Genomic DNA, 15,741 nt, shown 5'->3' on the forward strand with positions numbered 1-15,741 from the left:
TAGTAGACACTAGTTATATCTAGAAAACTAGTAATACCTTATAAGTGTAAGGCTAAGGCTATAGCTAGCTATATCTAAGTCTAAGACTAATAATAGTAGATATAAGCTACCTCTTATAAGTATAAGGCTATAGCTACGTCTACACCTAAGTCTAGAGCTAATAAGAAAAGTAATAATACTAAGATTATCTCTAAGAAAATACTAACACTATATAAGTATAAGGCTAAGGCTAGCGCTAGTTACCTTAGTTATATATAATATATAATACCTCTATAAAGATTATATTAGATAGTAACTTAATAATTCTTACTAGTTTCTATATAAATATAATAATAAAGGTAAGATAACACCTCTAAAGAAGATAAAGATATTAATATAGAGAACGCTATTAGAAAGGTATAGAACTATATCTACGTCTACGCTTATACCTAAATCTAAGGCTAATAATAGTACCTAAGTAGATACTAACTACCTCTTATAAGCGTAAAGCTAAGAAGACTAATAAGAGTAGTAGCTACGCTTATTATTAAATAAGTAACTACTAATTAATATAGAATACAAGAGATAGCAGAGTAATAGTATATTATCTAGTAAGAATAGACAAATTATTACCTTCTAGGTAATAATTCTCTAGATCTACTTATACTCGCGCTAGGTTAGGTTATATAATATTATCTAACTATCTAAAATATAGATTTCTAATAATATTTCTCTTCTTAGCTCTAACTCTCTAGAGTTAGATAGAATAGATTATTCTAGACTAAGGTAAGCTATCTTATAGATTATTATTATCTAGTAATTAAAGCGTACGTTAGTAGATATAAGATACACTATCTTATAAGAAAGTTATTTTTTAAACTTATTTTTACCTTTACTTAGTAATTTTCTTGCTTACTACTAAAATAGGTAATAATAGAATATTATAGTAAACACTACTACCTATGCTAGTAGCTAGCGTCTTAGTAGTATTATATTAAGATTTTTTAAATTTTTTAACTATTACTTCTATACTAACTAATAATAATTAGGTAAGTACTTCTAATCTTAATATTTTCTACTAGCAGCCTAGATAGCCTATAATAGCCTATTATAGACTATTATAAAGTATTATAAGTTACTAAGATATAACTAAGCTAATATAATACTAGTAGATAACTATCTATATTACACTATTTATTCTACTTACGTTTACGCTTACTCTTAATAACTTTACCTTATCTAGCCTCTAGAAGACTTATCTAAAGCTATTATAGCCTAGAATAGCCTACTATAGACTTTACTAATATTTTAAATATCTTTATAGAATATAGTAAGTAGACTATAAACTCTTATTACTACTATATTATATTCTTCTCTACTAGTAGTATTAAGTACTTTAAAAAAGTTAGCTATTACTTTATCTACCTACTAAATAAGAATAAGATTTTAAAATACGCTAAGTATATTAGTCTTCTAAGTAGCTAGTTCTATGTTATAAATAGTAAGACCTACTATTAGTCTAAGTGCCTTAGGTGCTAGATTCTTAACTAAGATTACTATATAGTAAGTTATAATACTCTATAATAAGCTATTATAATCTATACTAACCTATTATATAGTTTTCTTAAGTAGAATTAGATAATAGTTACTTTAATTACACTATTAGTAATCTTCTATAGAAGATTAATTAAGGCACTATTACTATTTATAACTATAACCTACTCTATTAAGTTAATAATTAGAGCGCCTAGATTATACCTTCTACTAATACTAATAGTACTAAGGTTTTAGCTCTAGCTTAGTAGATTAAATCTATTTATAATTATACTACTTAAGAGATTTAGAGCTTTACTAATAAACTTTTAAAGATAGCTATAATCTTTAAGAAGATTATTAAGAAGTAAGTAGCTATTCTAGGCTATTATAGGCTATTCTAACTTCTAATAAGTAATATTATCTCTATATAAAGAAGCTCTTTCTTTATAATAGTAAAACTTATTATTATTAGTCTACTATGTCTTTAGTTTACCTCTCTACTTCTAGTTACTTTAAGAAGTTAGTTTTAGCTTCTAATTAAGTTTACGTAGCTAAGTAAAAGCGTATCTTTAATAATATAATAGAAGATAGTTCTAAGAAAATAAGTCTTCTCTATACTAGGCTATTATAGGCTATTCTAACCTATAATAGTATATAGTTATTAATTCTAAGAAGGTTTAGCTTAAGAAGATTATATTAGATAAAGCTATTAAAATCTATACTTTTAAAAATAGTAGAGTTAATACTATCTAAGGTTAGAAGAGTATCTTTACTAAGATAATTAAAGTAGCTAACGTAATTTATAATAATACTAAGAATAAGTAGAATACTCTATAATAGGCTATTCTAAGTTATTCTAGTAGTATATAGCTTAATTTTAGAGTATTAAGTACTAGTTTAGGTATTTAGTAGTAAATCTAGTAGAAAAGAGGCCTTTAAGTATAATATTTAGAACTCTTAGCTTATCTTAGATTATTCTAACCTATAATAAGCTTTAATAGCTTATTCTCTAGCGTATACCTAGCTTAGTAAGAATTACTAAAGTTTTATAAAATCTATCTTCTAAGTAACTTATAAAAATGTAATATTTTATTTTAAAGTCTAAGATCTATAGAAAACTAATAGAAGTAAAGCCTTATAACGTAGAATAGATTATAATAACTTATAATAGATAGTATATAATTATTATAAGAATAGCTAAGGTAAGCTATTAGGCTATAGTACTATTAAATACTATATTAAAAAACCTAAATTAGAAAAAAACTAGTAAAGGTATACTTAGTTTTATTCTCTAAGTATTATCTTAACTTATTCTCTTTCTTTTTAGAAGACTATCTACAGCTCTACTTAGGTTTTTTCTTTTTAGACTAATATTAGAGCTATATACCTTTATTATTCTAAAACTTCTATAGTGCCTCTACACTAATCTCTAGTTCTAGTTTCTAAAAGTTCTTTTTATTAGAGTAGCTTTACTATTTAATAAGATACTTCTACTAATTATCTTTATTACGCCTTTAATCTAAGATTTAGTTAATATTATATATATTATTACTAAATCTACGTATAGTATTAATACTCTATATTAGTAGGTATAATAATTATCTAGTTAGCTTATATAGTTCTAGAAGTAATATATAAAAGACTAGATAGACTATCTTTAGTTTAGATATATTAATCTTAAACGTAGATAAGCTAATCTAGGCTATTATACGCCTAGAGCCTATATACTTCTAATCTAGCTTTTTCTTTAGCCTAGTAGAACGTATATACTAATTAGAGATTAAAACTTAATCTTCTACTTTAAATAGAAGAGGTATTCTCTTCTTATTAGTATATACTTTCTAATAGGTATTAGCTATAATAATCTTTTTCTTATACTTAGCTTATAAGCTAAGTACTTTTATAGTAGTAGAGAGCTTTATAAAGCTTTCTCTATTACTCTAGACTATACTAGGCTAGTCTACTTCTTTTAGGTCTATACTATAATAGGCTTAAAAGAAAGTTATACTAGTAGTTATATAAATACTATTATTATACGTAAATTCTCTAATAGATATCTATAGAGCTTAGTTATTCTATTCTAGCGTATAGTAATACTATAAGTACTATTCTAGTGTTTAGTTCTACTACTTAGTTTAACTATCTATCTAGAGATAGAATATAAACGTAAGAACTCTTCTAGAGTTTAAATAGTATTAAAAGATATTCTAATACTTTACATTTATTAGTAGACCTCTATCTAAGATAACCTACTTTAGAATACTATATAGGTAGATAACCTTACGTATCTAGGCCTAGGTAAGGTTTAAGCTATTCTAATTACCTTTTACTAGAATATAATAAGCTATCTTAGTAAGTTTATATATAATAACTAGTATTATATTATAGACTTAGCTTTATATAGTACTAGAGAAAAGCTCTATAATAAAATCTATAGTAGCTTTCTTCTAGAGTTAATCTAGAGAAAGTAGAGATTCTAGTAAGCTATATAGTTTATAGCAAGCTAGCGTTACCTTATAGTAAGCTAAGTAATTATAATAATACTTAGTAATATTCTTCTTTATACTCTTCTAAGTATATTAATATTAAAGCTTTTCTAATATACGTCTTACTCTAAAATATTCTACTAGTAAGTTATTATAGTACTCTATAAGTACCTTTAACTTACTTTCTATATTAGTAAGCTTCTAAAAGTAACTATAATCTATAATAGATTCTAATAAATCTATTTATTCTATATCTAAGTCTAATTCTTCTAAGAAGAATTTGCTAGCCTTATTAAAGGTATTCTAATCTTCTATAGACTCTTACTCTCTTAGTTTAGTTTAATTAACTTACTTAAACTTATTAAGCGCTTTACTTAATTTATTTAGTAGTTTTAATTTAGAACTAAACTTTATTAGCGTAGCTATAGCTAAGAAAGCCTTCTTACTTTTATTAAGAATAATATCTCTTATAAGCTATATAAAGGCTTTATTATACTTCTAGACTAGCTTCTATAACTTAGCTATATAATTAGAGTAGCATAATAAACTATCTACTAGATTAGTACTTCTAGAATAATAAATTAAGTTAAAATTATATTGCGTAAGTACTAAGTAAGACTAAACTTAATAATAGTTAAGAGCCTTAGTTTCTATAAACTACTTAAGGTTTATATAATTAGTAAAGATCTTAAAATAGATACTCTTAAGGTAATATTACTAATATTCTAAACTTTTAATAATAGCTAATAGTTCTTAGTTATATATATTATAATTATACTCTGCTATAATAAGCTTACGTAAATAGAAGTTAACTAGGTACTAGTTATCTAGCTTAGGTAATTCTATAATATATTAGCTTAGAATATCTAATATTATACCTCTAGATATATTAACTTTAATCTTTATCTTATAATCTCTTTTAAAGTAAGCTAAGATTAGTTTCTTTAAGAAAGAGTTCTTAAGCTTATAGAAAGTCTTTCTAGTAGCTTTACTAATATCTAGAGACTAGCTCTTCTCTCTCTATATAGCGTAGCTACTTCTAGCTACGCCTAGACTTTTCTAGGTTAAAATAGTTAATAGTAGAGCTAATTTAGAAAAACTAGTAATAAATTAGTAATAGTAGTTTATAAAGCTAATAAATACTTAAATATTATAAACTATACGCAGCTTAGGCTAATTCTAGATAGTCTTAATATAGTCTTAGTTAATCTTAATTCTATTAAGTATAATAATATAACTAAGATACTTAGTATATTAGGTATACTACTTATACTTACTAAGCTTTAAATATAGCTTAGCCTTACGTAGTCTCTATAAGACTTTCTTAATATATACTTTATATTCTTTAAGAGTATTTAAGAAAATAAGAATATTATTTAGATAGATAATATATAATATATTAATTAAACTAATAAGAGTCTAGTTAATATATACCTAAAACTAGGTAAGTATATTTATAAAGCTAAAAGGCATTATAGTATACTTAAAATAACTATATTAGGTGTAAAATATAGTTTTCTACTTATCTTCTTTTTAGATATAAATTCTATAGTAAGTCTTTTATATATCTAGCTTAGTATAGTACTTAGCTTACGCTAAGTAGTTTAAAGACTCTATAATTAGAGGTAGTAGGTATCTATTCTTAATTATAATCTTATTTAAGCTATAATAGTTAATATATAGCTTTATAAAGCTATTCTTTTTTTTAATAAAGAGAATAGGTACGCTAGCTAGCAACTTTAAGTATCTTATCTACTTTTATACTATATACTCTTCTAAGTACTTTTTAAAAAGCTCTAACTTAGTTTAAGAAAGATTATATAATAGTATATATAGTAGATTTATTCTAGATTCTAAGTTTAGAGCTAAGTCTTGTAGGCTATACTTAGTAATAATTACTAAGTTCTTCTTAGAATAAATATTAATAAACTCTATATATAGTAGAGGTATATTACTTATTTAAGCTAAGAATAGGTTATTCTAATCTACTACGCCTACTAGATAGGTATACACGTCTATACTAGAATTACGTATACTTTTTTTAAATAATTAGATATCTTTTACTATAATCTTTTAAAAAGAGCTAACTTCTTTAGTCTTATTATCTCTAAAGAGTATACGCTGTAAAGCGTAGTTTAACCTAAAGTTATAGTAATTAATCTATAGTAATTCTAAATATATAGTGTACTTATTTAGATTAGATACTATAAATAGAATATACTATATCTTTACGCAGCTTTATAAATTAGTAATAGTAATATCTACTTTAGTTATTTTATAAATAGTAAGCTTTCTACTATTAACCTCTTTTATAAGAAGATTAAGTAAAGAATTAATAACTAATTCTTACTTCTTTACTAATATAGTAGAGATAAGGTTTAGTTATAAACTACTATTAATTATTACTTCTTTAGGCTTAGACGTCTTAAGAGTAAACTTTACTATTAAGAGTTAGAATAAAGTAGGCTATAAAGCCTTATATAGCGTTTTTATATTCTTATTCTTCTTATTTAAAAAGATATAGATAGTAAGGTAAAAGATTAATTCTTCTACCTCTAGTCTTTTTCTAACTTAGACTTATTAGTAGACTTACCTATAGTATTAGACTTATTAGCCTTTAGATATTTATTCTTATAATAACTAACTTTACTATATTTATAGCATGTAATTTACTTTTTAGATATATTATTATTACTTAAACTACCTCTTTTTAATCTATTTTAAGCTAATCTAGCGTACTTAGCGTTTTTTAGAAGTCTACTAGTACTCTAAATATTAGATTAATTTTAGGTAGATTAAGGCCTATCTTTCTTAAGTAGTTATAGCTTATTTTCTATAATATAGAACTTTTATTAGAAAATAAAGTTAGTATATTCTTCTACTTATAAAAGTGTAGAACGTTAGTTTATAAAGAGTAAGAGTAAGCTCTTTTTAATATTATTCTATAAGGCTATAGTATACTCTAGTACTTATATATCTAGTATTTAGTCTAATCTAAGTTTCTTTTATAATAGCTTTATATAATCTAAAAGGTCTATAAAATTCTAATTACTACGCTATATAGTACGCTTAAGGTAATTATAAGTATATTATTTATACTCTTATAGAAAACTAAGTAAGTTTAATATAATATACTTAAGGTCTACCTATAATAGTATCTAAGTAGAGTTCTAGTACTTCTCTAATACCTAATAAGTATACTATAAAGTCTTTAATAGCTTAGAGATATATATAGTACTAAAATCTACTCTCTATATCTCTATTATAAAGCTTTATAGTATATAAAGAAAGTATAACTTATAATTCTACTTCTAGTAATTATATTATACTTAGTTAGTCTTTAAAAATAACTATAGAGGTTTAGGTCTTAGAAAGTTTCTAGTAAAGAAAGCGTTTTCTAAGTAAGTTATAGATAGCGCTCTTATATTCTTCTTAAAAGTAGTTAAGTTACTTATAGTAACTTTAGCGTAAAAGTTCTATAACTTAGCTAGCTTAATACGCTTTAGTTAAAAAGTTCTCTAAGTATAAAGGCGTTATAGCTTCTAGTCTAAAATAGTCTCTTCTAAAATATTCTAAATTTTATTAGAAGTAAAGATATAATTCTATAGTAATAGTAGTAAGATTAAGCTATTACTAATATTATTATCTATCTTAGATATAGAAAGTATTAGCTTATACACTTTCTTCTTAATAAGAGTTAGTACTAATAGACTTATAGCTAATACTACTACATTAGATAGTCTTATATTATTATTAATATTTATTAGCGTATAACTATTACTATAAGTATTATAAGTAAATATTATATAATATAAGCGTATTATAAAGTAAATAATTTAAATATTAAATAAGTAACTACTAATTAATATAGAATATAAGAGATAGTAGAGTAATAGTATATTATCTAGTAAGAATAGATAAATTATTACCTTCTAGGTAATAATTCTCTAGATCTACTTATACTTGCGCTAGGTTAGGTTATATAACGTTGTCTAACTATTTAGAATATAGGTTTCTAACACTTATAAAGTAACCTATTATAGTAGACACTATTATAGTTACGCTAAAAGTTATTAAGCTCTTCTAGTACTTCTTATTATTTACTTTCTTTTACTTCTAATATTATATCTAAGAAGCTAGCTATATCTTATAGGCGTAAGGCTATAGCTACGCTCTTTAATAGTATTATAACTAATATACGCTTAGAGCTAAGAAGAAGTGCTACTACTACTTAGCTATATTACTATTTACTATCTCTATCTTAACCTTACTATATAGACTTTAGATCTAGCGCCTACTTCTAGCTACTAGAGAAACTATATAGTCTTACTACCTACTATTTTAAATAGTAGCTTTAAAAATAGTAGGTAGCTTACCTACCTAAGTACTAATGCGCTAGTATTATACTTATATATAGCTAAGCGGACAGGAAGCCTAATTTTTATGATTCTATAGTCGTATGTGAAGGAATAGGCATCCCCGGTGCTTATATAGTGAGTGCGGCGACGGACAGCTATTATAGGCGACCGAGGAACTCCTTTCAATCCAATGGTTGTATGTAGAAGAATAGAAGTGGGGTGATGTATGTGATGAAGCATTCAAGTCTTTGTATGCGACTGACTTTCAATGGTAGAGTGGTATCTAAGATCGTGCTCACCCACACACTATAGTAGTCTATATGGAGCATAGCCGATGCTAGTTTAAGCATAATCACAAAGATGTAATGATGGAACACCTTCCTCTATTCTGTCATGTTTCTCTACCTCTATATCGGGTTTATGTACTCCGCTCCTACCCGATAACATCACGGACTCCTCCACTGACCACCACCACTACCCACTGACCACCACCACTACCCACTAACATTGCAAAGTGGGCGACCTAACGTTGACGTAGGCTCCAGAATCTCGAGTTGGTAACAGTCCCATAACGAACGTGCTCTAAGTTGGTATTAAACGTACTAAGCGTGTCTTAAGAAAACGGCGAACAAGGTGAGTGCTCTAGCTGATAGCGAACAAGAAAAAAAGGCGCCCGCCCCTATGTAACAATAAGGAAAATCGCATGTTGAATGTTCAGCCGAACCAGCTTTCTCCACTCTTCCAAACTCCTAGGCATGCCCATGCCGGGAACGTCATACCATCTCCTACTCTTCTGACGCCCAAACCTTCTCCCGCAGCACCATACGCTCGTTCTCCGTTTCCGCACCCCCATCAAGCGTCTTCTTCCATGCAAAGTATTCGCCCAACCGTATCTCAGCGTAACTCGCATAGTCGAACTCGATGAGCGAAATCTGCGCTTGGATCAACGCCCAGATGCCCCAATAAAACCCTGGAACGCCACGGAAGCGATCGACCTGCTCAAACAGCATCTCGAGCTCCTCCTCCTTGTAACTTTTATTCTGGTGCGCGTTGAAGCTGCGGAGGTATTCGCGGAGAAAAGCGCGGCGAGTGGTGCGTGTGGGCATGGCGTTGTAATCGCAGTCGAAACCGCCCCATTCGGCGAAGTGGTTTGCAATGTCAAAGGAAGCAGGAGCAGGAGTCGCGTATTCGTAGTCGATAAACGACACGCATGCAGCTGCAGTGTCGGGCGAGTCGGACCCGCTCGACGCACTAGATCGGCGCGAGGCAGAGGCAGAGGACGGCGTAGGCTCGAGAATCACGTTGCCGGAGAGGAGGTCGCAATGGGCGAAGACAAACGGATTCGAGCCGCCTACACCGGGCGTGTCACCCAATAACGCTACTAAGCTTTCGAGTTCCTGCATGAGCTCGTCGCGCCGCTCGGCCTGCGCCGTTGTGTCGGTCGGCAGCGCGAGGATCCATTTCTGCATTGTTGTCCACACATTCGGGATGGGCTTGCCTGGCGTGAGGGTCGCCATGGCGGCTAGAGACGCACGCTTGTTGTTGTGAGATGTGAGTTGTGCGGGCGCGGGACATGTGCTGCTAATGCTCGATATAGGTAATGTGGCATGCCATTCTCCCAGCCTCTGTGCTACTCCTCGCCATACGTCTGGCCGTCGCAAATCTTCAGGCGTGCATACGTCGCCTGGAATGTACTTGTATAGGAGACCATTTTCAAACCGCGCGTACAGAGAGGGTGCGAGATTGTGGCGTGCGAGCAGCGAGTGGGAGCGGGTTTCCTCTAGTTTTCTTGTTTAGTCTCGGTCGTGGCGGCGGTGCATGGTCACGTACTCTCGCGGTCTATGAGGACGTCTGTTCCCTTTCCGTATGCTCGCAGCAGAATCGCGTCGTCGTCGACCTCGGTCTTGGAGAGGCCGGGCAGGTTGTTCACCGCTTTCAGAAGCTATCCGTCGTCTTAGCCGTGCGTGTAGAAAGGGGGCCGTTGCCAGTGCATGGCTGCGAGCATATGCATACCGTGTTCGTGATGCCATCGGTGAACCGCACAAACTCAATTGTGTCCTTGGTTTCCTCCCATTCTGGCCGCAGCGCAAGTATGAGGTTGAGGGCCGACTTCTCCGAGTCCGAGTTGTCGTAGTACTGCGGTATGTTCCGGAGTGAGTCGTACGGTGATTGTGCTTTACTCATAATGATGCTTGAACTACGCCATGGTTAGTCTTATGGTGCAGTGTGGTGTTGGCTGGGCGGTGGGAGAGTCGAGAGGACATGGATGGTGGGTTCCGCGCATGTGAAAGGGTAAATTCTGAACAACCACACACCCAGTCGGAGGGGGTCATGACGTACCAATTGGGGATAGCAATGGCTGCGCGCAAAAGAAAAAGGAAGATACGTGCGGCTCTGGGCGGTCGGGATGTCTTGTATGGAGGGAGGGTTGGACTGAGCATGTGCCGCGATTCGATCGCCTACCCACGGGGGTCGCGTGGGCCCTTTTCTCAAGGGCTCTTCCCCTGTTCTAGCCCCGCAAAACCACACCGTCTGAGGACCCTGCCCTTGCACGACTGCTCGCCTCAGCCACACGCCACATGACGTCCCTCGGCCTGTATCCATCAATGCAATGCACCCAACGCGCGGTCCAACCCAAGCTTGATCCTGTCCCTCGATGTTACACACGGCGATGCAGCCTGCTCACCACTGCCGTCTGCCTAGGCGGATAGCCGGCTCGGTATGTGCGACTTGTGGTTGTCTATGCACATCGACGTCGCTGCGGGGCTTCGACTCTCGCTATTCAAGCTATAGGTGCGCTTCATGCCGCCGATTGGGTGTCGGCAAACCACCTGCTTGATGGAGCATTGCCACAGGTTGATGTACACGTTGGCTCCATGACGCTCAAGTGAAGCCTCCAGTCGCTGCGAACAATCATATAGTACATTGCTAATCTCCCCACTGAGGCCAAGGCCGAAAGAGCCTCACTGAAAACGCCGCGCTTACTGCGCATAGGGTATATCCGTAGTCTAACACCAGAGCTGAAGTTGCACGTAGATCACACCCACCACCCAGAGCCCGAGCCCACCTGTACCGTTGCGCCGAATATGCAAATCCTCACTGTACTTTCCTACCAGTGCCTCTGCGGGCCCTCCACTTGTACGACCCAAGGCCAATGTCCATGGCATTACTCTGGAGGTTTGTCAAGCCATCGAACGACTCCTTGCCCAATGTGATGACCTTCACAGTGTTGCCAAAGCCGACGACCACGCTACGCTTCCCTAGTCTAGTCATTGGCCCAGGAGCTGTTACGAAAAGCTCATCTTCATAAGGGACCTCTGTGGTGCCGTCCAGGTTATCCGGAACGAGTGGTCGTGAGCGAAACTCGCCTGTGCTTGAGAGTGTCCAGGCCTCCCATGTGTCCGTGTCGCCAACGAAGCCTTTTCGACTGCCCTTGGCAAATACTCCCCCTAAGGAATTGGTAGCCTTCGGACTGCCTTGATTTTGAGCTCGCTGCTTGAGAGCCGACGTGAGCGCCACTGGATCTACGCCTTGGCTAGATTCATCAGTGCCTGAAGTCGTGGACGATGGCGTGGGTGACTGTATACACCTTCTGATCCCCACGACACTGAGCGCATCCGTCGCCTCCCACACTCCGACAGGCTCGACGTAATGTACGGCCTCCTTTGCATGGTCTAGCCCCCGGCATCCGTGTTTCTCCCTGTCCAGCGGTTTTCCGAGACATATTTGTGACGACGTGTTGTCGTCAAGAGAGGAACTTTGCATGATCATGTGGTCTGTTTCTTGCTCTGTGTATGCGACAGCAAGCGAATTCACTGTTGGAGCTCCACATTGACATGTCCGTCGCATGGGATACAAGACTCTGAAGGAGTGCGGCTTGACGTGGCCGATCTTGAAAGAGTGTACGAGCGCTCGGCTCGTGAAGTCAAATATCTCAGCCTCCTCGTCGCGGAGTGCAAAGATGAGACCCAGACTAGGAACAGCCTCTATACATCGGATCTTCGCAGGGTTGCTGCCTGGAGGTGGCCCGGGGTCGAGACCGGCGACTACCTCGGACATCGTATTGCCCTCCTCCATAAGCGGCAGGATGTGGACTTCGCCAGGCTTCGTTACGAACACAACGCTGGTGTCGCCCTTGAGTGAGGTGTAGGTTGTGGTGCAGACGATGGGACTGCTTGATATGCGCCTGGTGTAGTGGATGCCTGTGCGTGCTTCGAGCCTGGTCAGGTGTCCGTCTGGTGTGATGATGATGAGGTAGAGCTTTTCGACATCTAAACGTGTCTTAAGGTAGGCAAAGGTAAAGAGAACGGGCGCCTGTCCACGAATGTCGATCTTGGGAAACAAAAGGAATCGTGATGCTGGGATATCCCATAAGCCGATCTGACCAGTGTCTGCACAGATCGCAAGGATGTTACCACCATCGTCCATAGCCGTAGCATATATGGGCCAGAGCTTTGGCTTCATCGTTGCTGTCTGCAGCGTTGTGTGCAGATACCCTCCGCGGCCATGTAGCCACAGTGCAGTGCTCCGGTCAAGAGATATGCTTGCAAGATGGCCTCTCGAGCAAGAAGCCAATTGCACAACGTCAAGGTTCTGCGGCGTCGGCAATGTCTTGATAGACAATGTGACTTCGTCATCTTCTGTGTCTTCAGAAGTTTTCGGAAGTCCAGTCCAGAGAAGATAGTTCATAAATAATGTTACAGTCGCGATAAACGTAACGACGAGCAAGGCTACCGGAAACGCATGTGCTTGCGCAAAGCGGCGGACTCCATCGGTGAAAGACAGCGGCGGCTGAGGTCGGTCGCGCCCGTAAGCCCCTTTCGCAACCACGAGGATGGGGTCGTAAATACGGGCTATGAAGCTTGAAGCACCCGGCTTGATGAATCCAAATAGTTCCCGGGCAGTATTGTGATCTTGAATCCTAAGCCAATCAGCGGGTGTCCTAGCCTGATTGATTGGTGGTGGGCTCCATGTGCTGTCAGGGGTGCGTCTCCGTCTCCTCATTGTGAGGTTTCGACGAAGCGTATCGATGGATAATTGCTTGCCGTCGTTGTCGAAAAAGTGCCAGTTAATAGCGAGAATAATGGAACAGATCGCGACTGTGCCAGCAAAGCGCGTGCTGAGTGGCAGGGTACCTTCTAACAACGCTCCAAGCCAAGTCTGCCGCTCCGTTCCTTTCTTGTTGTTGTTTTGATGAAGATCGGCGCGGTCCAGTGAGTCTGAAAGTTCCATTCTTTGCACGTCGACGCTGAGAACAGCAACAAAGAAGGTCAAGTGGAAAACAAGGTCGAATACGAGGGTGACGGCAGCGAAGACGCAAAAGTCGGCTACCCAGGGTGAAACGAGCCGGGAACAAAAGTACAAAAGGGCCAGATTTTGGAAGGCAATGGCAAGAGATAGATGTCCGACTTCACCGAGCGCATTTCCGATCCGCTGGTGAGGGGGCATCTCCGGGGGTGTCTCGAGGACGACATTAATCAAACGAAATCTAGTTGTGTCAGCCAGGTTGGGGAGAAGCAACAGTATACGCACATATTTCCCAATCCAAAACAAAAGACAACTCCAGGAAACCATGGGCGGGGTATTCGCGCTAAATCAATTCCAAGATAGGTACAGAGTGTGAAACTGGCGATAACGCATATAGACATCTGCACGGGGATTAGCAGTAGAAGTAGTAGCATGTGGGAGTAAGCCTACCTTGGCACATATGGTGACAAGCAGACCAAACCAACTCTTGACTGCTCGCAGCTGCATCATCCTCCATATGACATAGACTGCGGTCACTAGGTAGGACGCTGCTAAGAACAAGTCGTCGTTCAAAGTCATCGGCTTGAACCGGAACTCGTACAGTCGACTTCGCCCGACCTGGCCGTCGGGCGGGAAAATGGTCCAGTCTGGGTCCAGCTTATCAGCCAGAAGGCGCGACCGTGAGTCCCACGTATCTCCCAAGCTCGAGTTGGTCTGGTCGAACAGCGTGATGACCAACGCATCCGCGGCGCGAAGTTTGGTGGCCGAGAAGGACTTGCCGGCAAAGACGGTGCTCGGGCGCAGGGTGACATTGAGTGCCGAGCGGATGCGATTATGGGCGTTGATGGTATCGAGGAGGTTGTCGTCTTTCTCCAGCGCGCTCAGCGAGCAGTCCCAGTACATCAACGGGGAGTGCCAGCCCCACTCCTCTCCGGCGGGTGCCACGAGGCAGCCCGGGGCATCGCGCTGAAGCATGTGCTGGTCGTCGTACGCAGCGCTCTCTCGCGTGTCAAAACCGCCGTTGATGAGCACTTCCTGGACATGCATCGCTTCGCGCAGCACCGGCAGGGCAATTGCATTCATGTAGTCGCCGTGGACCCAGACCTGGCGCACGACGACATCGGCGGGGCGCTCGCCCTCGACCTCGGTGGTCGATGTCCAGACATGCTTGGGCAGGTTGCGGAGGGCAGCGGCGGCGGAGCTGTCGGCCTGGAAGACGGCCTGGTAGCAGAGCAGGACGGAGACGGTGATGGTCAGGACAATGGAGAGCAGCCAATGCCGGGCCGTGGCAGTGCCGTGGGCCTGGAACGCGCGGCGGATGGGGTGCGAGGTGTCGAGCCGTGGTGGTTCAGTGGTACTAGAGCAGCGTTTAGAGGCGGACGCGTGGGTTGGGGCAGCAGCGACTCACCCACGCAGCGGATAGAGAAGATACCAGATCATGGCATGCCCGGGCGGCCGAGGGTTTGCGACGCACTCTCCGTCGAATGCGATGTGTACGGGTGTGGGGCTTGCTGAGCATCTGTCGGAGCAGGCGCGAGGGACGGCCGGCGAGGGCGCGTTGACTTTTGTGGGTTGGGATCTAAAGGCACCACGTCGGCGGGCGAGGGCGATGGCGCAGCGTCACTTTGACTTTGCGGCAACTCCCCAGGGCGGTCTTGGTCTCGACGAGCATGATTGATTATTCGTGGCGTTGGCGGCGCCGGCGACGTCGACAGAGCTGCCAAGCGCAGGCCATGTCTCATCCCATCCACCGCACCTTGGTGTTACACCCTCAGCGCAGCGCGCCAATGGGCTGCCTGCCCTGCAACCGACTGGCGCACTCGCTCCGCATGCGGCCTGCTGCTACGGCTCGTCCTACACACACGCGCTCTTCACGTCGCCGATGCGCTCTGCTTCGCGTTCGCACCTCGAAGCGGGACGCGACCTCAGTAGCTCGCAAAGCGGGGAATGATTGGCGTGTGGCTTCGTCTATTCAGGAGCTGTCACGGCACCGCTGACAGCATCCTAGTGCCCATCCTACATAGGTTCGCGGCGGCATCCCACATGCAGGGGCCCCGTCCCACGCTGGTGCTGCCAACTGCCTGCCTCAGGTCGCGCGTCTGCTATCCGTCCACGCACCCTGGGTATCAAATAAA

At 38.7% G+C, this 15,741-nt stretch overlaps 2 protein-coding genes across 2 annotated transcripts; both read right to left on the reverse strand.

Moving 5' to 3' along the window:
- Positions 1-9,144: 9,144 nt before the first annotated feature.
- On the reverse strand, positions 9,145-10,543 carry J4E85_007628 (uncharacterized protein; the record flags this gene model as incomplete). Its single annotated transcript, XM_051471859.1, has 3 exons — positions 9,145-10,139; positions 10,190-10,301; positions 10,373-10,543. The coding sequence occupies 3 exons, from the start codon at positions 10,541-10,543 to the stop codon at positions 9,145-9,147; spliced, it is 1,278 nt and encodes a 425-aa protein (XP_051324056.1).
- Positions 10,544-11,455: 912 nt separating this feature from the next.
- Positions 11,456-15,046, reverse strand: J4E85_007629 (uncharacterized protein; the record flags this gene model as incomplete). Its single annotated transcript, XM_051471860.1, has 4 exons — positions 11,456-13,847; positions 13,892-14,007; positions 14,057-14,963; positions 15,015-15,046. The coding sequence occupies 4 exons, from the start codon at positions 15,044-15,046 to the stop codon at positions 11,456-11,458; spliced, it is 3,447 nt and encodes a 1,148-aa protein (XP_051324057.1).
- Between the last annotated feature and the right edge of the window lie 695 nt (positions 15,047-15,741).

This window comes from Alternaria conjuncta (genome assembly GCF_024043145.1).
Source record: "Alternaria conjuncta strain BMP 0040 chromosome Unknown scaffold_11, whole genome shotgun sequence".
NCBI classification, from domain to species: Eukaryota; Fungi; Ascomycota; class Dothideomycetes; order Pleosporales; family Pleosporaceae; genus Alternaria; species Alternaria conjuncta.